This window comes from Hyaena hyaena, unplaced genomic scaffold (genome assembly GCF_003009895.1).
Source record: "Hyaena hyaena isolate Hyena2069 unplaced genomic scaffold, ASM300989v1 scaffold_1984, whole genome shotgun sequence".
NCBI classification, from domain to species: domain Eukaryota; kingdom Metazoa; phylum Chordata; class Mammalia; order Carnivora; family Hyaenidae; genus Hyaena; species Hyaena hyaena.
This window is the reverse complement of record NW_024082618.1, coordinates 26525-54194: the sequence shown is the minus strand read 5'-3', so window position 1 is coordinate 54194 and position 27670 is coordinate 26525. Positions and strand designations below refer to the sequence as shown.

The 27670-nt window shown below is 35.9% G+C and overlaps 1 protein-coding gene across 6 annotated transcripts; it reads right to left on the bottom strand.

The window, feature by feature from the left end:
• PWWP3B (PWWP domain containing 3B) lies at positions 1-27670 on the bottom strand. Of its 6 annotated transcripts, XM_039225220.1 has the most exons (7): positions 27619-27670; positions 20498-20632; positions 17743-17847; positions 7010-7115; positions 6158-6207; positions 4751-4822; positions 1-3752 (listed from the first exon to the last, which is right to left on the bottom strand). In XM_039225220.1, exon 7 carries the CDS (start codon positions 3517-3519, stop codon positions 1447-1449), a length of 2073 nt encoding a protein of 690 aa, XP_039081151.1. In that variant the 5' UTR covers positions 3520-3752; positions 4751-4822; positions 6158-6207; positions 7010-7115; positions 17743-17847; positions 20498-20632; positions 27619-27670; the 3' UTR covers positions 1-1446. The 6 variants fall into 6 exon arrangements, with proteins under 6 accessions (XP_039081151.1, XP_039081153.1, XP_039081152.1 ...); XM_039225222.1 differs by lacking the exon at positions 6158-6207; XM_039225221.1 differs by lacking the exon at positions 27619-27670 and having other exon boundaries at positions 20498-20665.

Below are 27670 nucleotides of genomic sequence, written 5' to 3'. Positions count from 1 at the left end.
TTAAAGATATAATAGTTTTATTGCAAATCAAAGCATCAAGCATTTGCAACTTTTACATAAACACGAGGCCATGTGAACACATAACAAAAACCCAAGAGTGATACGTGTCTCACTCAGTAAAAATGCAGATAGGTTCATGTTAAGCCTTTAGCATTTATTTTTACAACAATTTTTAAAAATAAAGTAGTTCTCCTAACATTTATTCTCACTAAAGTCTTGTTTCAAGTTAGCATAAACAATTCACTGGCTTCAAACTTTAACTTTGAATTGTATATTTTAAATCACACTCAGATAACTGTCAACTTTGGCCAAATGAAGGCTTTTTCTGTCACCCATTTCCAAATTCACAGATTCTAGTCCATCTACCCCTTTTAGTAGCCTGGAATACTGTACCAGTTGGCACTTATATTATTGGAACCAACTAGAACTATTTTACGAATAAGCCAGATGATAAAGATTGCATGGTTTGAAACAAATGACTATGTATTCAGAGATACAAGACTCAGAACAAAGTGCCTACATTTTCTACAGTTTGTATCAAACTAGGTGGGCTTTTAAGCAGTCAGCCTGGACTTATTCATCTAGAGTAGCCAGACCATGAATACTATGACTCTAGCTGCCTTTCACATGTGTCAGACGGCTATATTAAGATACAGTCACTGTTAGTAATGAAGACAGCCAAAAGGCAAGAAACCATTCAGCTACTGAATAACAGACACTCCATAAATGGAATTTCAGGGAAACATAAAATGAACAATCCTGTTCAAGGCTGCCAACATTATTTTCTGTATGCTGAGATGTTATTTACACACATACAGACTGCATGCAGGTAATTTATTTACTTTATTTTTGAATTCCAGACTGTTATCTTGCAAAAGCAACTGCAGTTAGTTATAATATATAGCAAACCATCTCTCTATCTTTGGTTCCATGTCTCAGAGACATTTTTTTCCAAAAATAAATAGGCATGGCAGGAAAAATAATTCAGCTATCTTAAGAGAAAACCTAATATTTTATAAAAATTAAGCAAAAAATATATGTGATGTTCTTTAGACATTTTTCTAATTATCTCTGTTAATATCTAACACCAGTGCAATTTTAATATTAAAATGATTATACACACTGTATTTAACTATACAGCATAGACACAAAAATGTCAAAAAACAAAATAGTACTTTCCCTTAAAAATAATTTAGGAATTATGCATTCTAAAAATGTATGGGAAAGCAGAACTGCTGATATATGTTAATAAAACTGACTTTGAAGAAGTTTAAGAAAAGGAAACAAAGATGTTGTAATAGTTACAAAGCTTAGCGATCTCAAAAAAAAAGGTGAACACATTACCCAAACTCTCTCATTTCTGGAAAATATGTTAGAATTGTTCAGCGACTTTTTAAAACTAAGATCTATGAAAGCTTTCTGTTATGGTTTGGATTCTCAAGAGATTTAATGAGCCTCATTTGTTAATCGTTTCCGTCTCTTTTCAAATAAGATTTTTGCATCAAATAATTCTCTTTCCCTATATCCTAGGGATGGTCCCTTTAGATACTTTGCTTCAGCTGCCTTGTAATCTAATCCATCAAGTGCAGCGATTGAACAAATGATTGCTTCTGGCAGAAGAACTTCCAGGATAAATTTAATTTTATCATCTCTTATCAGAGTCAGCATTTTTTCATCTATTTGTTTGTAGACTTCTTGTAAATATTTCACCACCTCATCCAACTGATCTTCATCCTCAAAGTATGTTTCAATGCAAGGAGTGAACCTATTTGCATTCAAAAATGATTTCAGCCACCTGGATCCTTTTGTGCCTTTTAAAATGGCTAGAAGATGGTTCTCTGTTCCCTTTGCATTCACAATGAAGTCCACTAAGTTCTTGTTGGCTCGGTCCCGAGCAGCCTTCATTCGGTCAGGAAGAATTTTCTGGAAGGACATTTTCTTGGTCTGAGAAGTCACAACCATCTGTTCCACAGGATTCTCATTATGCAGCTTTGGAAATAAGTTTCTGAAGGTGTCCTGTTTGATTACTTTCCTAATCGGGTAACTAATATCAGCAGCATAATACTCAAGGAAAGAGCCTGCAAAAGAACCGCGCCTCAGCCTTTCTCTGTAGTGGGCAATCAGGGAGAAGCACCAGTTCACACTTTGCTCGTACACTTTCTTGGCTCTCTTTATTAGCTTTTCTTTCTCTTTACAATCCAGGTGCTTTAATCTTCGAAGAGGAACTCGAATGCCACTCATTTCACAGGGCATGTTTCCCTCAATCAAAAGCACCTTTGCAGTCTGCTCTGTTTGGCTGACACTCTTTACCACTGCTGGCCAAAATGGATATTTTTGATATTTAAACCAGACTATCATTCCTGTTTCAAATGACCGAGGCTCATAATTAAAAACAAAGCGTGGGAGTACTTCATCTTCTTCATTGTCATCTACTCTGGAAGTATCAATAGGGTTTAGATGCACTGACTTATCAGAAGCTTGAAGGTCATCCACAAGTTCTTCAAAATCAAGTCTCTGAGGATTTCTTTCATTATTCACAAGAAGGAGTGAATAATCCAGGATATTGTTAGAGGCACTAAATGAAACTTGACATTCCCATGAACAACGCCTGGGGGATGTCATAGCACTTACTTCTGATTCCACAGGTTGATTCTGGCTGGCATCTGAGCATGGATTTGAAGGGCCTTCTCCAGGATCCTCAATATTCTCTGAGAAGGTAGAGCATTCAGAGGAAATAGCATGGGTCTCTGGACAAATGTCCTCTGCCTCCTCTTTCAAAGCTTTGGGCACAGTGAAGGTATCTAATGTTGGAGTGAACTTTTCATCTTTAACACATACATCCTCCTCTTTGATTGTGGAATGCAAAGGCATAACTGTTGAGATATCAATCTTTTTCTTGCTTTCCTTTTCATCATCACCTGAAAGTGAAGGAAAACTCTGGCACCAGCCGAAGATTTCTGATGACTTTGTTTCCATTTCACTTGGAAGAGTATCAATGGTTGCATGCACCTGTGATTTATCATCATACAGGGAATCATTATTCTCTAAAGATACTAATGAGGATGTCGCATTTTCACTTTCCTCAAGACACTCTGATAAGTCTCCTTCGTGCTTCCGGTACTTTTTATGAGGGGGTGAATCAGAAAGCTTTTGTGGGTCATTTTGAGACTGAGTAGTGGTTGCTTCATCATCTGAACTGTTTGCCTGACTCAAATCTATTCTTTCATTCAGAATATCCAGTGCCACTTTTAGTGATCTTTCATAGGCTGTTTCCTCTTTAGGTTGAGCACTGACTTCTGACTGTGCTACTAGTGAGGAGGCAATGGCTTCAACTTGAGATTTATTTAGAATCTTTGTTTCTGTGCTTTCCACTTTAATTTTTTCATCTAGTGAGAGTATTTGAACTTCTAGGGAAAATGTTTTTTTTCTCTTACTGTTTGATGAAGTTTCAGATCTAGACAAAACTTTTGCTGGCCATAACTGGTCTTTCCAGTTGCACAGGACGTACTCAGCATCCATTATGATTTATATACGTGTGCCAAGAGGTTATTAATCAGAGACTGAGGTGTCTGACTATTCTTGACTTTGCTAAGACAGTTTCTACCAAAAGCAATACTCTGATCAAAGCCTCTTTTGTCTTAGAACTACAAAGGATATACAGCTTGTGTCGTCTGTTCTTCTCCAGCTGAATTTCTCAAGGATGCTTGAATATGCTGTTTGAATAGGACAATATGGAGGACACTAGAATAAGTCTAAGGAAAAGAAGAAAAGTATCAACAAATTTTTGCCAAAGTAGAGATGAGGAAGAACAATGCTCAGTGGGGTATCACATAGAGGAGAAAAATGCAACATAATGTAAGATAGGGGATAAGAATTGGAGAAATGGTTTTATAACATCTCAAATTCAAGAACTTGCCCTTATTACTGCACATGATTATTAAGGAGTAAATTTGTGTACATAATGGCAGAGGTGGAAGAGGTTGTAGTGATATGTCAAGAAGTCTGTTATTAGATACTTTGGGATTTAGGTGCCACTAATGTTATACCTAGGGTAGTGGGACTCTAAACAATGCACGCAGCAGAATAACCTGGAGCACTTGAAAAAACTACATTTCTAATTCCTGTCCTGAGAGTTACATTCAGAGGGCCTAGACAGGACCCAACATTTTATATTTCTAATAAGTCTCAAGTGATTCTAATGCTACTGGTCCAAGAACTCCTTGAGAAGCATTGTTCTAGATGAACACACAGCTTTATAAATTTTAAGCTGTAAACAAAAGCTACCCTATTCACCAAAAGTAGAAAGACAAAGATAATAAGGTTATGTATCTCCTGGACTCAGACAACATACAATGACCTTGTTAAAAGCATGAACTTAGAAGGCAGAGATTCAGAAACTGCTACGTTCACTTATTGGATAGGATAGTTATCAAGGATTTCTTGAGAGTCAGGTAGCTTACTAGGACCTCATAGTAGAAATCTTAATAGTCTTTTGCATAATTTCTTCATAGTGGTTAAACACATGAGGTTTTCCCCAAACTGGAAACTCTGATGCTTAATTATGAAATGTTATGACTATAGAACAGGGAGCAAAATAAATTATACCTCAAATACTCAACCTAATTTTAATATAAAATGTGGCTTTTAATTTAAAATGGTATGGTTGCAAAGAAGGATGCAATATGAATTAAATCACATGTTCTCAAATGTTTTTAATGTGCAATGTTTCATGAAATGGAAAGGGCCTTACCCAACTTGTGGATCGTGAAGGTTTTGGCCCTGTGATCCGGTTGTCTCGATTCGTACTCTAAAAGGAGACAAGCTGTCCAAAAAGAGACAAACCAACTAAATGGAAAAAGCATAAAGAATCTTCTCTGCCAAAAACTTTAGCCGGCATGTCATTCTGAAACACAGGAATGAGATGAAATCTCATCTATGACACGGATACCATATCTATTTTCCTTCTCATTCTTATTATTTTAAATTCTCTCTCTGTGATACAATTATGCTATTTGGTTCATGCTGAAATAATCTCTCAGGAAAACTGTGAGATGGGAACAAGAGAGAAGGGAAATAACAACTACCTTTTGTCTACCATGAGCCAAACTGTAGACCTTTGTTTGAATCCTCACATCGATCACCATGTATATTTTTCCTTCTTTAAATATGTAATTTCCTCAACAGAATTTTGATTACACTCTATATGCTATATCATAGTTCACTAATACAAAATACATTTCATTATTCTTTTTGCCTACTTCAGAAAAATGTTCACCTGGAGAAATGCAGAAAACCTGGTAAGTGCCATCTTGTGACCAAAACCAGAACTGCAGCCTCCTCAAGAAGTATAGACGGGGCCTCAATCACAATTAGATCAACTACATGCCAGGCTTCTATAATTTTTTGTTCTAGGCTCAAGGGTTTTGTTGTGTAGGATTATAACAATATTATAATCAACTATAATATTTCTGGTTATAAAAATATCCAGAAGCGTATTAAAAACTTAAAAGATACAAAAAGATATATGCAAAATAAAGTACAGCTCTATACAAATATTCAGTAGGAATATTTTCTCTTTCCAGAATTTTTACCGGTATAAATGAATACATATCAGTTCAAACCAACTTCATATCTCGATTAAGAGCAGAGTTATAACATCACTCCACATAAATATTTTCCACATGATATTTTATGAATTGCTTTAAATGACGTTTTTCCCACATTTGCAACATCTTATGTCAGTATTTTCCCTGATGATGTAAAATCAATGAATCAAATGAATAAATATATATTAATACTATTTTAAAAGAGAGCAGTAAAGCTAGCCCTGTCTCTCCAACTGTACAAATAATCCCATTAATACTGTGTCAGACATGTTTTCCCAGATTTGGTTGCAAGTCCTAGAGTAGCATATACATGTTTCACTAACATACATATTTAATTCTAAGTGAGTTCATATGATAAATGCTATGCTATAATTTGGTTTTCTCACTTCATACTATTTCTCAGACATTTCATATCACCAGATGCAGGAGTTCATGTTTCTATTCTCCAGATACATAGTACTCTATGCTGTATAACAATTTTAAAAACCGTTTATAGAAATAAACCACTGTATCTCACTCTTAGATCACAGCCCTGCTGATCACACCCATACCTGTGGTCTGGAAGAATTAGCTGCAAGGAGGACATATGCAGGGCTGTAGCCTGTAACACAGCAACCAGGTTACATGTTTGATCAGGTCTAGAAAAATTTCCACTATCGGCAAAAAAAAAAGGGGGGGGTATGTTTGCAGTCTGCATGTATCTATGAATGCTTATGTGTTTGAAACAAAATGAGCATGTTGTTTCAGCTTTATTTTTCTTTCCTGATTATAAAAATTCTCATGGGGAAATATACTCTAAAGATCCTGGTATAGACTAAAAAAATAACATTAAAATAGTAACCTGACCACACAGAAATGCTAACATGGGAGTTTATTTTCTCCCAGATTTTGTTTCTACTCACACATATATACATGCATATAAATGTGCAAATGCCTTTGCTCAACTACATACATGCTCCCCTTTCCATACTTATGTACATATGACACATACATAGTCTTCTATATGGCAATCAATTCACAGGAGTATTCTCCCCAAACTGTTAAATATTTTTATCTATCATTTTTGTGTGTAACTTAATAAATGCTTAAAAATTCAAACAGTAACAGAATGTCTAACAATATAAACATGTGATGCCAAGTCAATAAATTAGCATGAGCGGCCATGCTGCACAGAGGCCTTAATACAGAGGCTGTAATCTGATCACCCCTTCTCTTACTGTGGACTTTTAAAGCATTGGGAGATACAAAATTTCTAAAGGATTCAGTCCTTCAAAACACCAGCAATTCTCTCAAAATCACATACATTTCCCACCACTCCAAGACCACCCTCCCTGTTTTTCTCATCTCTACTGCTAGGGCCCTGAGAGTCCCTAGAAAATAACTAGCTTTAAGACAGCCATTACCTTGAAGCTTCTTGTCAGCTGCAGACTGGTGAAATGCAGCTCCTCCCTCAAGAGTGGCCAGGCACAGCTCAGTTCCAAGCTTCTCAGAGAATGCTCCGCCCCCTCCCTGTGATGAGGATAACAGAGGCACCTCCTTGAATGAGAGAAGGGAGAACTGCCAAGTTAAACCGCTAAAGTATTAAAGGGTAAAATGTGTTTCCCCCCCCAAAACTTTAAAGTAAAATAGCAACAAGTGCCTGTTTAATTTCCACTCAAGTCTGAGAATGTGTGTTTTTTTTTTATAAGAAGAGGTTAGCAAACCACTTTACTAAAAGACAAAAATCTAGTTTAAAATATTCCCAACATGTTTTTCCTTGACTTCTCTAGTACCTTACCTTTGCAAGTAAATTTTACAGCCCAGCTGATAAACCTCCATTAAAATAGCTCATTAAGGCTCTTGACTGGGAGTGCTCTAAGACTGTACATTATTTTAGAGAGATGGCTTTGTAATTTTTTCTGTTTCCAGGACATGGTAAGTCTCTCCTTGTATTCAGTTTTTCTATAAATGTTTTAGGGAAGTTTCAGAGAATTCTTCCCAAACATGGATATTTCTGACTAAAGGCTGAGAATCACTGATTTGGCAGGAAAGTACCCATTTCACATACCTTCACTGATAACTGTAAATTCCTTCTTCTTTTATTTTGTTGGTATCTTTCACTTAGGCAATTCAATGTGGGGATAGTTAGTTTATAAAAGTTTACATGTCTTTATTTGTATGTCTGAAATGTATTTTGTTTTTCTAAAATTTTTAATGTTTATTTATTTTTGAGAGAGAGAGAGAGGAGAGAGAGAGAGAATGGGAGGGGATAGAGAGAGAGGGAGACACAGAATCAGAAGCAGGGTCCAGGCTCTGAGCTGTCAACACAGAGCCTGATGCAGGGCTAGAACTCACAAATCGTGAGATCGTGACCTGAGCTGAAGTTGGACGATTAACCAACTGAACCATCCAGGTGCCCCTGAAATGTATTTTGTAAATTTTGTTCATTAAAATTTTCCTGTGTTAAATTTAAATTTAGATTTCCTGATTTAACTTAGAAAGTCAATTTTAGTATCATTAGTAATAATTTTGGGAATGAAGGTATTTAAGGATGATATGTTTTATTTGGCCTCTCTATCATGTAATGTATATCATACATATTATAAAAATCTACCTTTATATAAGGATTAATTTTGGAACAATAAGTACCAATAAATTAATGGAGATCATCTCTAGACTGGTATCTTATTGGCGGTTCTAACAATTAGAGTATGTAAGGTTCTGTATATAAACAACCCCTAAACATCAGAGGCTCAGCCACAGAAGTTTATTTTCCTGATGTCAAAATATAATGTAAGTCATTGAGTAGCTAGAATGGAGAGGGAGCTCTATCTAAGCAGTCATTAACAGACTCAAACTTCTTTCCATCCTATGGCTGTACCATCTTCTTTAGCCTTGAAGTTCTCAACTGCATTTTTTGCATCTGGCTAGCAATCTTATAAAGAGGGAGGCTGGAGAATCCTGTGGCAGGTTTTAAGGACAGGTCTAGCAAACATCACTGCTGGTTACAGTCAACTAGCTAAAACTGCCATAGAGTCTGGTGAAGGCAGTCTCCCTGTGACCCAGGAGGAAAATGAAATGGAGTTTGGTGAGCCCCATAGCATTCTCTCTGCCAAAGTTTTGAAAGATTTCCCTTTCAATCTTTTATTGATTTCCTTTATTTAATTTTTTTTTTTTTTTACAACCATGCATCATAGTTATAATGACTGGGACAGAAACTTCTAGTTGCTCACCCTAAGTCCACAGTTTCCATTCGTCCTCATTAGCAGAACCCCATTTGCATTCAGGATACAGTGTAAACGCTTAAAATATAACTTTTCCCAGACTCCCTTGCTGTACAAGCCATGGTCATATGATGGAATTTCTTGCCAAAGAATGTAAGCGGAAATACTTTCAGAGAAGGTACCTCCAGAGGGGGTAAACAGCACACTCAGGCTTTTTTCACTTTCACTCTTTCTCTTTCTTCCCCCCCTATAATTTGACCATGATACAATTCAGACAGTCATTCTGGACCAAGTGACTTAGAAAAAAGATGCAACTCACTGGGGATGGAAGATCCTGAACCCCTGAATAATGGGGCCAGCTCATTCCTATTGCTTTAACTTAGTGACACAATAAACTTCTATCTTATGTAAGTCAATGTGTTTTCCAGTCTGTCTTTCTAGTAGCAGAACAAAACAGTTGATCTTGCAATCACTAACAAAAATAATACCATTTTTATTACAGAATTAATATTTTCAAAGCTTTCAAAGTACTACTATATAATGTAAAGAGGATTATCAGACCAATGTAAATATGTCTTTATTTATTTTTTAAAATATTTTTTATTTATTTCTAGGAGAGAGAGAGAGAGACAGAATGAGCAGGGGAGGGTCAGAGAGAGAGGGAGATACAGACTCTGAAACTGGCTCCAGGCTCTGAGCTGGCAGTCAGCACAGAGCCCGATGCGGGGCTCAAACCCACGAACCGCGAGATCATGACCTAAGCGAAAGTCAGACGCTTAACTGACTAAGCCACCCAGGCACCCCAAATATGTCTTTATTTAAATAAAGAGATTTCATTATATATTTTATAAATGAAATATTTCTTATTCTCTCTTCCACATGTTTGGAAAAAAACAAATAAAGCAAATAAAGTAAGGCCATTACATCAAAACTATACTTTCTTTCGTCTATTTTCTATATTGCACATAAATCAAGGAAAGCTACATTACCTTACCATTTTCCAAACAAAATGCAAAGGAAGAGATTAATTCCTTGGACAATATTTTATATTTTATTTTTCTGTAAACAGGAGGGGGAGAGGAATGATAACCGATAATTAAAAAAACTATTACTACTACTAATATTATAATTATGAAAATAATATCTAATGCCTGTTCCCAGCACTCAACATATTATCTCATTTAATAATCAGATGGTTATTTTATGGCGAGTCCCATAACTAACTCATTCTGCATAACAACAGTAGAATTATCCCTAATAATGACAAAAATTGGGGCACCTGGTGGCTCAGTCTGTTAAGCATCTGACTCTTTATGCTTAGTTTTGCTCAGTTTCACCATTCGTGAGACTGAGCGCCACATCAGGCTCTGCACGGACAGTGTGGAGCCCTCTTGGGATTCTCTCTCCTCTGTTCTCTCTGCTCCTCCCTCTCACTATCTCTCTCTTTCTCAAAAATAAATAAATAAACATTAAAAAATAATGACAAAAATTACAGAAGTTAAGTGTTTCTTACCATGTGGCAGGTGCTCTACCAGGTGCTCTGTATACACCATCTCTCTTAATTCTCACAAAATCTTGTTAGGTGGTTATTTTGTAGATAAGGTTTTAGAGAGGTTAATGAATGTTTACAAGGGTATCTAGAAGGCATGCAATTTTAATCCAGGTACTTTAACTCTAGAGTCCATGCTCTTAATCACTACGATACACTGTACCTTCCTCATTACAAGTGGAAAATTCTCTATAAATGTGTCTGGATGAGCAAGTGAGTTAATTAACGAATTTGAAATAATTATGTACTGGGAGTCAATGGAACTTAAAATTCTGTACCCAGTTCTGCATCTAATTTAACACAAAGTTGTCTTATATATAGCCTAATTATGGGAGTGAGTGACATCCTACCACTTTTGCCAAATTCTTTTGATTAGAAACAAGTCAGAGGCTCTGTCCACACTTCTCAAGAGAAGGGAATTATAGAAGGAGTTGGGCTGCCTCGGCTACATCTGCCACAATACTGGATGATTTCATTGATATGACATTTTCAAAAACCGAAACATATTAATGATGGTGACATGATCATTGGCTGCCAGGGATTACAGCTAGAAAGAGGCTGTGAATATACAACAATAACTATTCTGACTGTGGTAGTAATTATGTGAATCTACATGTATGTAAAATCCAAAGAAGTGTATATAAAAAAGTCTTGTAGTATATGGGATACTATAAAATATTATTTTAATGTATAATAAATTTTAAAAATTGAGTAGAAAAATTTAATAACCATTATATAAAGTCAACTCTTTATAAATGTGCTTTAGAAAAATCTGCTTCTTCCTAAAGCATATTTAACAACAAAAAACACAAAAAAAACCCCATGCATACATTATTAGAAAGTGCCAATTCTACTTCCACTTAGGATATAAAAAGCCATTAGAGAACATCACCCATAAGTAAACAACGATAAAAGTCTAGATAATCTACAAAACTGTAACATTCCTTGAGCCCATCAGAGAACTTACAAACGGTGACCAGTTTCATTAAAGAGGGTATATATGCACTGTTTCGCTTTTGAAAAAGCATAAAGACAGAGGTGGCTGTCACGCAAGCAGGTAAAAAGAAATCAACTTAAATTTTAACGACTTCTTACATTCTTACTAGGCTAGTGTAGTTTGAAATATCTGGCATCCCAAACATTTATACACTCACTGCCAGTCCTAAACCAGAAGCACACATATACAACTGGGGACAAAGCAAAAGACCAAAAAGAGCCCATGTCAGTGGCTGAGGTATGTAGGAGGCAGTAAGCTATTGCTGGCTGACAGCCCCACAGCCCCACACACTTATCCTAACCCGTGTATTTTGAGAAGCAAAAGCTTTAAGCCCCTAGAGCAGAAGCAGCAAACATTCTCCTCCTGGGTATAGGTAAAAATCCATTGCTTTTGGGGGAGGGATAGAAGCAGAATCCATCTGCCTAGGGAGGGGCAGACAGGAAAGCTTCCCATTCCCAGGACAAGAGCAGAGATCCATTGCTCCCGGTGGTAGGAGTACGGTAGGGAGTAGAAGTAAAACAAACAAACAAAACAAAAAAACTCTGCCCTTGAGGCAGAGCAGGAAACCCTAGGGCCCAGGATCCTACATGAATAAAAAGCAGTGGTCAGCTACTGATGGGGAAGGGGCGAGAATATATTTCTTGCTGAAGACCAGCTACCATGCTGAGAGGAAAGAATGCTGAGAAAGCACAAGTTTCAAGGTCCAATTGCATAGGGCCTGCCTAAGATTAAGGCTTGACGGGGCAACAAAGAGCACTCCCTGACCCACCAAGAGGCTAGCACCTGGTAACAACAGGAGCTTACTGCTGTGAAAAAGGCAAGACTATGCAGAGAGAACCCCCTTCTAGTGGCACAGATGTGAAGAGACTGCTGAAGATATAAGATGGAAGGTGGTGTGTGAAGATTATTGTGAAAAATCTTCTGGCACACCAGGCTCCACTCTATGCAAAATAATGTACTTTGTGCAAGCTAGATGATAATAAAGTGAAAAAAGAAGGATACAGTTGCTGGCATATTTTGATAGCAGCATTAACCTAATACCAAACCTAAAAAACGATAACAACTAAACTACAGATCAATGCCTCTTATAAACAAATTCATTGATCCAATGATGTAGATACAGAAATGACTTAGAAAATGATACAGAATGACACAGAAAATGATATAGAAAAAGTCCAATAAAATAGTAAAAGGAACATATATCATGACAAAATGGAGTTTATCCTGGGAATATAAAGATTGTTACATATTTGCAGATCAATGTTGCAGATCAATGTAATTTACCCTATCAACAGACTAAAGGGTAAAAAAAAAAAAAGATTATCTCAATTGATGCAGAGAAACATTTGACATAATTCTATAAACATTCATGATGAAAACATTCACAAAACTAGGAATTAAATGGATCTTCCTCATTCTGATCAAGGGGATCTATTAAAGTTATCTTAAAGTTAACATCATACTTAATGGTGGCACACAGAATGTTCTTCCCCTAAAATCAGAAGCAAGGCAAGACTGTCTGCTCTCACCACTGCTATCCAACATTATACTGGAAATACTAGCCAATATAGTGATACCTGAAAAGTAAATTAAAGGAAGGAAAGGAAAACATAAAACTGTCTTTATTTACAAAATGATGATCCATGTAGAAAATCCCAATGATTACAAAAAAATAAAAGCTATTAGCTCTAATAAGGAAGTTTATCAATATCATAAGATATAAGATCAAGATAAAATAATTTATTTCTATAGAATAAATTTTGGAAGTTTAAGTTTTAAAAAGTACCATTTATAATATCAAAACCCAAGAAATACTAAGGTAGAACAAATCTAACAAATATGTGCACAATTTGTATGCCGAAGACTTCAAAACCCTGATGAAAGATATTAAAGAAAACCTAAATAAATGAGGAAATATGTCATGTTCATCCTAAAATATTTTTAGGATGTAACTTCTCCCCAAACCTATCAATAGAATCATTGTAATCTCAACCAAAATCCTAGCAGACTTTTTGTAGAAATTGAAAAGTTATCTCTATAATATGTATATAGAAAAGCAATGGAACTAGAACAGGCAGACCATTTTTGGGAAGGAAATTGGAAATTGAAAGACTCATGCTATCTGATTTTAAGACTACAGCAATCAAGTATATTATTAATTAGTTATCAATTATTAATTATTATAGTGTACTATTAGCATTACATAGACATATAGATAAATAGAATACAAATAGACCAGCAAATATGGTCAACAGATTTTAGACAATGGTAATTAAATGGAGAAATGATGGTCTTTTCAACAAATATTGCTGGAAAAATTGGACATCATATGCAAAAATATTCATCTTGACCCCTTATCTAAGACCATATAGAAAAATTAACTCAAAATGAATTACTGACCAAAACGTAAAAGCAAAAACTATAAAACTTCTAGCAGAAAACAACATAGAAAACCTTTGAGGCCTTCATTTAACAAAGATTTATTAAGACACAAAAATCCTGCACCATAAAAAAGTTGATAAATTGGATTTGAAAATGTCTGCTTTTAGAAAAATAAGATGAAAATCCACAGGAGGATATATTTGCAAAAACATATATCTAATAAAGAACTTTTATTCAGAATATAGAAAAACCTCTTGTAATTTAACAATAAGATTAACAACCCAATTAAAAATGGACAATTTAAATAAGACCATCATCAAGGAAGATATATGACTATCAAGCACATACACTGAAAGATGCCCAACACTATTAATAATTAAGGATATGCAAGTAAAATCACAATAAGACACCACTAACACCTTTATAAGAATGGCTAATATTAAAAGAGAAAAATCCTGACAGTATCAACTGCTGTCAGTGATGCAGAGCCACTGGAACACATCCATTGCTGGTGAAAATATAAGATATCACAGCTAATTTAGAAAACGGTATGGCAGTTTCTAATATAGACACACATTTACTATATAACTCAGGAATCCCACTCCTAGGTATGTATCCAAGAGAAATAAAAATTTATGTACAGAGATCTGTTCTGAACTGTTTATAACAACTTTAATCATGATCACCAAAAATTATAAATCTACTGGTGAGTAGATACACAAATTATAGATACTAGAACACTTCTAGGCTATTAAAAACTACTGACACATACATCAATATGGGCGAATATCAGAAACATCATGCTAAGTGAAAGAAGCCAGATTTAAAAACTACACATTGCTCATCCCCACAAGTGCCCTCCTCCATGCCCATCACCCCCCTCCACTTATCTGGAAACTAACCTGACAATAAACTATTTGTAAAAATAAATAAATAAATAAATAAAAACTACACATTATATGACTCCATTTATAAGATATTTTTGAAAATAGAAAACTATAGGGACAGAAATTAGATCAGTGGTCAACAGGAATTAGGGTCAAGAGTGAGTATTGACTACAATGGGGCAAGAGGGAACATTTTGGAATTATAGTAATAATCTATAGCCTGACTGTATTCATCATTACATAACTACAGACCTTTGTCAAAACTCATCAAAATATACCCTTAACAGAGTGAATTTAAGTCTATGTAAATCACACCTCAACAAACCTGAGCCTTAAAAAGGCATTCAAAATCAGAATATCACCTATATAAGAATACTGGATTTTACTGTGAGATCAGTAAAACCCATGTAATGGGGATACATCCAAGAGTATGATTTTCATTAGACATTAGTTAACACATGACAAATGTCAAGAATCCAGATGACATCAGCACCTTACAGTTTGTAAACTTATCCTCACTGGCAGAGCCTTTAACTACACTAAGTCCTCACATAACCGCTCAACTATGTGAATCGAAGGAAAGGAAGCAGTAGAAGCCCAAGTGTTACAATCTGGAGACAGAGATCTGGTTAAGAAGTATGTCCCCAGTGAGAAAACAGAAGCCAAATAACATACGAGAGAAAGAATGCTTATAGAATAATCAAATAGCAATATTTTTAATGTACAAGATTCATATAAAAGAGTGGAAATAGTTTAGACAGAACACTAGTAAAAACCATGAGGGCGGCCATGAGCAGTGGTAAAGCAAGTATTTGCAGATACTTAATTGCAGATACTACAAGGAATTTGCAGATATAAAAAAAACTGAATGACCGTTAAAGCATATGCACAAATACCTGACACTGGCTATAAACAAAGTTACAATGTTATTATTCATGTTCACTGGCTGAATGTGAGCCCACATGAAGAGAAGGAACATTAGAAGAAAACTTACTAATAATGAACATTCCAGGTAAGAAAAAAGGCTAGCCAGATAGTGCATCACTGCCAGAACCAAAGGGACTCCATAATCTCTGGTCAAATGTATGTGAACATGATAGGGAAAAAAGAAAACAAAAACAAAAACAAAAACAAAAAACAGTGACTCAGAGGTCACAAGAAGATAAACCTGCCATTTCTGGAGATTTTTTATTCCCCAGGTAATGCTAAAACCTACACAGTGCTAGCGGCTGAAGCTGCTAGGAAATTAAGATTCAGGATGATGAAATGGGAAGTATATTAAAAGAAATAAAATGAAGGAAAGGTTGATGAGGACCTCACAACTTCATCACTATAGCACATAGCAAACAAGGCTTTACTACACTCTGAAGTAGAGAGACTAAGCTATAGTGTTCTTGGGATTAACAAGCAAAGAAAAAGAACTGTATGGGATCTATCCTGGAAAACTTAAAAAAAAAATCTCCTCCTGTTCTCTCCCCTCCATGCTACACTATTCTCAAAGACACTCATAGGAAAAGATACAGGCTGAACCCAAATTATTTCCTGTTACCATTCTGAATAAATGTACTCATCAGTTTTTCAGTGAGGACATATGAGAGAGTATTAAAAGATACAATGTCTAAATTTCAGAGTTTCTCAGACAAACATTATGGCAAGGTGTTATGTGTTAGAAGTTTTCAAATAGATAAACAGACATGGTTTTGGGACCAGGTTATAACTTTACTACGTGACTGGAGGAACAACTGGTACTACCAGATATCAAAATATATTGCAACGAGGGGCACCTGGTTGGCTTAGCTGGTTAGGTGTCCCACTTCAGCTCAGGTCATGATCTTGTGGTTCGTGAGTTCAAGCCACACATCAGGCTTTCTGCTGGCAGCTCAGAGCCTGGAACTTGCTTTGGATTCTGTGTCTCCCTCTCTCTCTTCCCTTCCCCTGCTTGCTCTCTGTCTCTGTCTCTCAAAAATTAATAAACATTAAAACATTTAAAAAATAAAATATATTACATGGATAAAATAATTTGTAAAAGTTCAGTAACAGTCTAAATGTGTAGCAAGGATATGAACATAAGAAAGAGAAAATAAAAGGAGTTCAAAATAAATTTGCTGAAGATCTGAATGTGCATGTGATTGACTGGTACATCTGAATATAGACTTGAAATCAATCAGTGGCCTTTGAATCATGTAGAAAAATCCTTAGGTCATTGGACTATGTTTGACTGCCCAGGTAGCCACAAAAACAGTGATTTTAGAGGCCTCTATTGCCTAAGAGCTACTAGATAGTTTCCTCATTCAGTGATAATACATATCCTGCTGAAAACTTGTGAGGAAGCTTGAATTAGTAATTTTTAATGGGAGATAGTAAGAAAATATTCACTTAAACAGAAGACAAAGAGAAAAGAAAATACAGAAAGGGATTTTTTTTTTCTGTCAAAGAAGAAGGAAGGTAGAAAATGAAAATGGAGAGGACATTAAAAAAAGATGAATAAATACCAGGCACCAAAAAACCATATTGTTTGGGGGAAAATATTTGAAAATTCAAGAAAAGTTCTATAATTCTCCACTATGTAATCCTTACTATAGCTATTCAATATAACATATGAATGAGTATGTGTATGGTAGGAGGTGGGGGGTGTTGGGGAATGTGTCAGGGACACCATTTCTATTATTGAATATTTTGATACTTTGGGGCCTCTTGAGGTTAATTCTTAGGGTAATCTTAAGTTCTTAAAGTTGCCAGTGCTGCCCTATCTATCCAAGGCAGTCAGACAGAGATACTGTGGTTTGTGTCTCCTGGACTCAGGCAACAGCACAATGACCTCATTAAGAAGGTGAACTTAGGAGTTAGATATTTTGAGAGGCTGCCATAGTTACCGATTGAATAGGGTAGTTTCCTAGGACTTCTTGAGAGTCAGGCAGTTGGCAGAGACCTGCAAGTCTTCCATACGTACACTTCCATTTGTATAATTTCTTTATAGGAGTTTAACATATTTAATTCTTTTCTAACACTAGAATCTCTGACTTATAATTTAAAATGCTATGGCTACTGAGTCAGAATAAAAATAAAGTGTGCTGCATATTCTCAACTATGCTTTAACATGAAATGAGAAAAGCCTTACCCAATGTCACATGGATTGTGGAGGATCTGGTCCTGTATTCTGGTTATCTTGATTCTCACTCCAGCTGCTCGTCCAGCAGAGTCACACTGTGTTTCTGGGGTTCAGCTGAAATCACATGCAGATTCCCCAGGTCACGTGCATCTTTGATATTAAACTACACTGTCCAAAAGTAGCCAGGGAACCAAACCAATTAAATGGAAAAAGTGTGGGGTGCGTGGGTGGCTCAGTTGGTTAAGCCTCCAACTTCGGCTCAGGTCATGATCTCACAGTTCATGGGGCGAGCCCATTGTCAGGCTATGTGCTGACAGCTCAGAGCCTGGAGCCTGCTTTGGATTGTGTGTGTGTGTGGGGGGGGGGGGGTGTGTGTGTCCCTTCCCCGCTCATGCCCCATCTCTCTCTCTCTCCCTCTCTCTCTCTCTCTTTCAAAAATAAACAAATATTACAAAAACTTAAGGGGTGCCTGGATGGCTCAGTCCGTTAAGAATCCGACTTCGGGCCCAGATCATAATCTCAGTTTGTGAGTTCGAGCTCCACATCAGGCTCTCTGCTGTCAGCATGGAGCCAGCTTTGGATCCTCTGTCTCCCTCTCTCTCAAAAATAAAATAAACATTAAAAAAAATTTTTTTAACTTAAAAAATGGAAAAGATGTAAAGAAACTTTCCTACCAAAACTTTAGCAGGCGTGTCATTCTGAAACACAGGAATTAGGCAAAATCTCATCTATGATATAGGTGCCATGCTTATATTCCTTTGTTGTTCTTATTTGAAATGCTCTCTGCATTTCAGTTGTTATTTGGTTCATGCTGATATCATCTTTATTAAGAAAAGGTGAGGTGAGGACAGAAGAGTATGGAAATAACAATTGCCTTGTGTCTTCTATAGGCCAAATTCTATGTAGTTACTTTTAAAAAGAATGCTTTCTAGTTGAGTTCTCACATAAGTCTTCATGTGGTGTTTTTTCTTCTAGACACAGTTTTTTTTTCAACCGAACTATAATGACATTATACATGCCGTCTCATAGTCTGCTAATACAAAATATGTTTCATGGCTTTGTTTGCACAGTTCATAAAAATAGTTGCCTGGAGAAAATTTAGAAAATCTAGCAAGCACCATCTTGTGACCAGTACCAGAACTGCACTGTATTACCGCCAGATCCTTCTTTTGGAAGGGTGGGAACTACATGCTGCCAAGCTAGCAGTTTTCCCAGGCTTCTAGAATATACCATGCTTAAATTTAGAGTTTTGTTATGCATTATGTGAAAAACAGAATGCTAATGTCTACTTCCAATGGTCTGATAAAAAAACTGAATACTTAATGAAAATTGAAAAGATGTGATTTATAAAACAAAGTATAATTCTAGAAAAATAGTATTATTGTTTCCTGAATATTTTTCCACAATCTTTATTTAAAAATATACATGAATGAATATGATTTCACACCCGCTTTTTTACCATGCTCTAGTGCATGGTTTGAAAGTTTTCCCATATCAATAAGTATTTTCAATGTGATTTTTTAATAAATCACCTCACATGTAATTTCCCCCTAATTTATAAAATTTTAACTCAAACTTTTTTTCTGCTACTGTTAAAAAATGACTAAATATGTATTAAAGATTATTTTTACATAGAGATAGTAAAGACTGTCCTCCAACCACACAATCCCATTAGCAGGTAGTCTTATTTGGGGGGATTTTGTTATACATGTTGTATTAAAGCAGTCCTTTATCATTAAATGACATAGTGCTTGCCATTCTGTAATTTCCAGTTTTCACTTAATAATATTTCTCAGACATTTTTTCAAATCACTACATGTTCATACTTCCATTTGTCAGCTATATAACATTCAACTGTATGGATGCACCATGCCACATCATATTTTTAAAACTGCTAATAAAAATAAATCAAATCCTCTGTCCCACTAATAAACTAAAAAGATATACAAAAATGGTTTTAGTTGACCACAGCCATACACATGCAGGGCGGTAGCCAACACAGGCTATGTGCTTGATCAGGTCCAGGAAAATTTCCACTATCGGCAAAAGACAAGGAGGGGGGTATGTTTGCACGTCTGTTGTTGTGTCTGTTGTTGCATGTTTATGTGTCTGAAACCAACCAGGTACATCATTTCAGCTTCACGTTGCTCTTCTAAGTATAAAAATAATCATGGAACAAAACAATTCTAAAGATGCCGAAACCAAATAAAAATGTATTTTGAAATCCCCAGTAATCTGAACACTTCAGAGATGATGACTGTTAGCATGGGAGTCTAGTTCTCTTTTATGAAAATGCATATATGTTTCACAAGTGTTATCACTCAACAGCATATGTGAATCTCTTCTATATTCGATCATGTACATTTATATTTGTGTTTGTATGTTTCAATCACTTTTATGTTTACATTTTTCTCACTTTTTGTGTAGAATAATAAATGTTTACATCAAAATATAATTACAATCTGTAACAAAAATAAAAACATGGAATGCCACGTAAAAAATTAACATGAACAGCATGCCTCACTGAAGTCTTAATTTAGAAGCTGTAATCTGATCGTTCATTCCCACACTGTGGACTTCAAAAAATATAGAGAGAAACTAAATTTTCATGGGGTTGATTCTGTCACAATAACAGCAATTTTCCCCAAATCGTAGTCCATTCCCACCTCTCCCAGGCAACAATGTTTGTTTGTTTGTTTTTTCACCGTAACACCAAAGCCAGAAGAAATTCCCAGAAAATAAGTAGCTTTAAGACAGCCATTACCTTGAAGCTTCTTGTCAGCTGCAGCCTCGTGAAATGCAGCTCCTCCCCCAAGAGTGGCCAGGCACAGCTCAGTTCCAAGCTTCTCAGAGAATGCTCCGCCCCCTCCCTGTGATGGGGAAAGTAGGGGGCCTTTCCCTCAATTAGAGGGAGGAGAATAGCCAAGTTAACTGAAATTCACTTAAAGGGGAAAAACGTTTATTTTTAAAAGACTTGAAGGTGAAATGGCAACATGTGTCTCTCTAATAACCATTCAAACCACAAGTAAGGTGATTTCCTGAAAAGAACTAGCAAATCCCTTTATCATAAAATAAAGACCCAGTTCAAATAGATTTTGCATATTTTTCTTGCTTTTTTGGTACCTTATCTCTACAAGATTTTAAGACCCAGTTGGTGACTGTCCATTAAAAAGAGCTTTTAGATTCTTGTTTGTGAGTGCAGTGAATCAATACATTATTTTGTGAATTAAATCTCTACAATTTTATTCTTTCGGCTCTGGGACATGGTATCTCTCTCTTTTTGCTCAGGTTGTCTCATTTATCCTTCAGAATATCTTCTAATTTTTTCCACTACAGTAATTTCTAAACATAAAACATCAACCAAAATCCTTAGAGAAAACATAAATGTCTCTGAATATACTAAAATTTAAAAGTGTTGTAAAAACACAATAAACCAAAGTTGGGAACAGAAGAACAAACTTTAAAAAACCATTTTTAATTAAAAAAATATCTAAAGTAGTGCTTTGAAATTAATAAGAAATAAACAGCAAAATGAAAAGAAATGAACAAAGGATATAAACTGGCAATTCACAATATTCTGAGGGAATAGTCCTTCCCTGCTCCTAACATTTACTTCCTGTAAGTAAGCTCAAGTAATTCAGCTATAGGTATCTCTGTCCTTTTTGTAGGGTTGCAAGCTTCTGGGCTGTTTGGTAGATTTGTTTAAATGTGGTTAGGGGCACCTGGATGGCTCAGTCAGTTAAGCATCCAACTTTGGCTCAGGTCATGATCTCCTAGTTCCTAAGTTCAAGCTCCGCTTTGGGCTCTGTGCTGACATTTCAGAGCCTGGAGCCTGCTTTGAATTCTGTGTCTCCCTCTCTCCCCCTTTCCCTGCTCCTCCCCTGCTTGTACTCTATTTGAATCTCTCTTTCAAAAATAAACATTAGGGGCGCCTGGGTGGCTTAGTCGGTTAAGCGTCCGACTTTCGCTTAGGTCATGATCTCTCGGTTTCGAGCCCCGCGTCGGGCTCTGTGCTGACTGCCAGCTCAGAGCCTGGAGCCTGTTTCAGTCTGTGACTCCCTCTCTCTCTGACCCTCCCCTGCTCGTGCTGTCTCTCTCTCTCTCTCTCTCTCTCTCTCCTAAGAAATAAAAAAAAAAAATAGATGTTGAGCCTTCCTGTGGAAGCATCTATTTTAAAAAAAATTTAAAAAAAATAAACATTAAACAAATTTAAATGTGGTGTTATAAGGCCCACTTGATTTTCACAATAATCAATGCCCTGCAGTTTATCTTCCCCAATGTACAAAGCTGACATTTTGGCTCCCATGTGCAACTTTAGTCGTTTTATATCAATTTGCTCAATTTGTTCAGTGAAGAAAGGAAAGGGCTATTTGTGGGTTTCCCAAAACCCAAACATTGAAAATAAAAAGTAAAACTAAGCAATGCATGGAAGATACTCATCTTCCCTAATCATCAAAGAGATGGCAAACATGAACAGAAATGAGATTTTTCTACCTAATTTAAATCACAAAAACACAAGGAAATGATACAATGGACAGTTGACCAGAAAATGAGGAAATGGGCACTCTTACCCATGTGCAAGGTCATGAAGCTGGAAAGAGGGCAAAACAAAATTAAAGCCAAAGACTCTACCTGACTCCCAAACAAAAGGATATGTTGTTCTTTCTCCACCAGTATTCCCTGCCTCCTGGGCTTGGAATCCTGACTCTTTGGTAGAACCAAGGATGATGTCATTTACCTTCAGATTGGGAAGAAACTGGCAAATGTAGCTCCAGAGTGAACACTGCTTAATCTAATGTCCCTTCTGGTAAACACACTGGTGAACTACAACCAACAGATAAGCAGCTACCATCCTTATCTATGAACTCTCCATCTTTTACATACACCCACATTCCCACACAAATTTAAAAATATTTTTCTGCACTATGTTTTTGCACTGACCATATCTGCACGATAGCATTCACTTGGCCATGGAGGAGTTAGGACCTATCTCTTTTGTGTTGCAGAGACTGGCAGTGTCTTCCCCTTAAGATACAGCTATTTCTGGGCACAGGCTGGAAATCATTTGTTAGGTAGAGAAATGCCCCAGTTCATTCCATCCTCATTTTACATTTGGCAAATCCTTGTGCTTTTGTTGTTTGCAGATTCTAACTCAATATCAGAAAATCATTTTTCTATCTGCTTTTATTGAGCTTTTGTGTTTATAAAATATTCAAGGAGTTTTAAATTCAGACTTTTAACTTTAGAGGTGTTGTTTCCCAGGAAGTGCAAAAACCTACACACTGCCAGTGGACCATTTGAAGGGCTCGTTCTCTCAAGATAATGTTATGCCAAGTTTAAAAACAAAAAAATTATAAAACATAAGTAAAGTTGGTGAGTCCCTCACAACCCCATCCATTACCCCAGTGAATGAGTAAACACAATTCCTACCTCCTGCCACCTCTGACTATTCAGGTTACAGAAACAGAGCTGCAGTATGACACAGCTCTTCCTGTAATTAGCAAACAAGAGAAAGAAAACTGTCTGCACTGGGGACTCTGAAGAAAGAAGAAGCCATCATTCTTCCAGAGACACATAACAGCAGTGTTAGTCTGGGTCAAAATTATTCTGCTAACCAATCTGAATAAAGGACATCAAGGTCTCTTTGGTGATAAGATATGGATTTCTGTTGGCAGAATCCAATGCCTAGCTTTTAAGGATTTGTCATGCAGGCATTATGATAGAGTTACATCTTTGAAGGGTTCAAACAGGCAGGCAGACAGTTGTGGGTTTGAGACCTGTATTAGTTCAGTGGAGAGAAAAAATATCAAATCCTTTGCAACTATGCTGTCACATGAGTCACACGTATCTCTGATATTAACCTAGGTTGTCTAAATATGAAATCACATTTAATGGTACAATAACAAGAGTTTATTACCTGTCCAAGTGAGTAGTAAGAGTCAAATGGGACAGGAAGTATGGGAAAGGGGGCAAAAGAAGTCCTAACGTAACCACATAGAAACTGAATTTGCACATGCTCAATTAATGCATCTGACAAGAAATCAATCAATAGATACACTATATGCTGAGAAAATCATTACATCAATGATCTGGTTTTAGCTGCCTGGTTTTCTAGAAAAGCAGTGTTTTTAAAGAACCCTTAACTCTTCTTACTAGGGCTCGTAAAAGGTTCTCACCTGCTGTAGCCTCTTATCCTTCTGACTTCAAAAAATAGCCTGAATAAAATGTTTTCAATGGGTGACAACTGAATTAGATTAAAACATGGTGGAAAATAAAAGGGATCAGATAAAAAGTTTACTTTGCTAAGCAGAAGGAACATGGACAATGAGAATGAAGATAACATAAAAGTCAGAAGAATAAGTAGGGAGTATCAGTGGAGGTCAGAGATATGGAACACATTTTGGGGGAGAGGAACAGAACAAGAAGTATTATGGTAACAAACCCAATATCCTATCTTTATTATTTCTAATGTACTATAATAAGGGAACATGTGTGGGAGAGGCTCTGGCAGTGTCAGGGACATTATTTACGTTCCTGGATAATCTGGGCTTCTTGGACCCCACTGGGTTATCATGAGGGACTGCTTGGCTTTATGATTCTTAAGCTGAGATTGCTACCCTGCATCTATCCAAAGCAACCAAAAATCTCATGGACACAGGAGAGTTCAGCACCAACCTCATTAAGAGCATGACTTTAGGAGTCGGAGATTCATGATGGCTGCTGAGAAAGAATTAAATGTGTTAAATCACTGTAAGATACTATTCAGGAGACTATACAGACGTCTATTTAAGGAAGGTCATAAGACCTTAAGCAGGTTTTAAGAAATCTTTGTAGCTATGTTATTTAGTTAAGTGGTGATGACAACCTAAAATAGCGGTGAAAGAATGGAGAGCCAGGCCATTGGCTGAAATCTCAGGTAGATACCTGAATAGACTCTTGCACAATTTTCTTCATAGTGGTTTGATACATGAGATTTTCTCCCCCCCGCCAAATGAGAAACTTTGTTAATTACAGGATAGGGAAGAATATTAATTGTACCTCTAATTCTCAACCTAATATAATTTTAATATTAAATGTGGCTTTTAATTTAAAATGCTATGGCTACAAAGCAGGAAGCAAACTGAATTACTCTCCAAGTTCTCAATATGTTTTTAACATGAAATATTTCATGAAATGGGAAGAGCTTTAACGAGTATCACATAGATTATGGAAGGGCTGGTCCTATGATCTTCTTGTCTTGATTCTCACTCCAGCTGCTTGGCCAGCAAAGCCTTCTGCCTGCTCAGCACTTCTGAGTTCACACTGCCTTTCTAGGGTTCAACTGCAATACATGCAGATTCCCCAAGTCATGTGCATCTTTGATGTTAACCTACGCTGTCCAAAAGGAGAGAGGGAAATCAAACCAAATAAATGGAAAAGGCATAAAGAAACTTCACTACCAAAACTTTAGCAGATGTGTCACTCTGAAGCACAGAACTGAAGTGAAATTTCATCTGTGATGAAGATACTATGTTTATTACCCTTTATGTTATTATTTGAAATGCTCTCTGTGATACAGTTGCTATTTGGTTCATGCTAAAATAAGCTCTCTCATGAAAAGTATGATTTGGGGACAGGAAAGAAGGGACATAACAATTGCCTGTGTCTTCCACATCCAAACCTGTATAGCCACTTTTTTTTTTTTAATGCTTTCTGTTTGAATTCTCGCATCAGTCCTAGTGTGGGTGCTTTTTCTGCTATACAGTGAAAATTTTCAATGGAAATACAATAAAATTCTACGTACTGTCTTATAATCTGCTGATGAAAAATATGTTTCATTGCTTTGTTCGTCCACTTCATAAAAATGGTTGCCTAGAGAAAATTTAGGACACCTAGCAAGTGCCATCTTGTGACTGGAAACAGAACTGCAGATACTCTGGTCCTTCGTGGGGAAAAGTGAGAACTACAGTTATGCAGACAGTAGCCTTAAGAATTTGAGAATTGTGTTAGACAAAAATGAAATGATAATTCCGCATTTTAATGGTTTTTATTATAATATCCCTCATGCATTATTGTAGTTCTTACTTCATCTTTTAATTTTTCAAAGAAAGCAAATCCCCACAATAATGGTCAAAATGTAATGGTTTCCTCTATATGTTTCTGGATTTTTTCTTCAGATACATATAAATGTGCATGTTTTTTAAACAAGAATATATTTTATCATCTCTCCATTATCAATAAATATATTCTATATCATTTTGCCATTCCACTTTCCCTTGGGATGAGTAAGAATTACTTCTAAACAAGTTGTCTATATTTCTAAAATTTTATCTCATTTTCTCATAATGAAGATTATTCCGGGTTACTATTTTCAAAATAAGATCTTTTTAAATAAGTCTTATATATAAGACTGAAGTGTGCTGCCTGTCCAAAAACATCTATATCCCCAACTAATAAAGTAGTATGCATATTTCCAGATTTTTTGGCATATATTTTATTAATATAACATAGGTCATTCTGCAATTTGATTATTTTTGGAATACTTCATGGACACTTTTTCTTATTATTGCATTTAGCTCCCTGAATTAGCTTCTTCTTTTTACAGCTGCATAGTACTCAACATTATGGATGCACTATCCCATGTAACTATTCTATAATATGGTTTTAAAATTTTTTAAATTATTTCTCCAGAGTACATAAAAATACAAATAAATACCTTCTGCTTGAACCCAAGTCTGGATAGTAGTCTAAATATGTGAATTTCAAGAAAATCTCAAGTGAACAGATAACCAGCCTTCTCAGACACACCTCCAGATAAAGACAATGGAGTATGTGTGGTATCTATTTAAATGTCTGTAACAAAATGGATTTTTCCCTTTCAGCTCCAATGTGTTTGCAAAAAAAATCTAAAGGTACATAAAATCTAAAGAAGAAAATACACGCCATCATTACTTCAACCACTGAGTCATTTACTGCTTACATTTGGGTCTAATCTCTTTGACTGTTTCCCTCATCATACATATACTAGAATGTACTATCTGAGATTACATCTATTCACTCATATATTTGAATATCTTTCCTTGATTATATATATTTACAAACTTTGGGGAAGATAGTTTTCTCCCCCATGTATTAAAATTCTCTTCTTTAGGCTGACATAAGTATTACACACTAAGTTAAATGTGGAAGGCAGAAGTGGAAAATTTCTTCTTTTTTTCCCCTAGACATCCTTTATTACTAAACATAGTGTTTTCTGTATTTTATTATATTAATATATGTCCATTATTCCTTAGCTTGTGATTTTCAGGTATTTTTCAGATTATAGCAAATATAAGAATACATCATTCTTTTGATAGATAGGTAGAGATGTAGACAAAGATGGTCCTCTAAACATCCATAAAAAGGCAATTCTTTTAAGGCATTGAGTATCCCTTGACAAATAACCAAACTCCTAATTTTCATAAGTATTTAAATCTCCACTGCTTCAGATTATTACTATACAAATTCCACCACAACAGTAAGATTTGTTAGAAACACAATACAACCAAAGTGATATAAAAAGCTAACACCCTAACTAACTTCATTTTTCATTTGAGATTTTCACTATCTTTTTTTCACAAGAAGAAAGATTAATTTCTCAACTTTTGTTTTATCATTTATCTCTTGCTATCACTGCTTTTTGTTTGAAACCTAAAATGCCCTATTCAGAAGGTAGCTTTGGCAACCTCATTAAGTATTTTTTCCGCAGGTGTAATCTGATCACCACCTCCCCCACTTTCAAAATGTGGACTTCTAAAATATCTGGAGGAATACAAAATCCAGATATTAATTCCCTCGAAACAACGACTCCCACGAAACGACATTCTTTTCCCTTTACTCCAAACCAGCAGTCCCTTTTTTCCTCACCTTTACTCGAAAGTTTCCAGAAATCTCCGAAAATAACTAGCTTTTACGACAG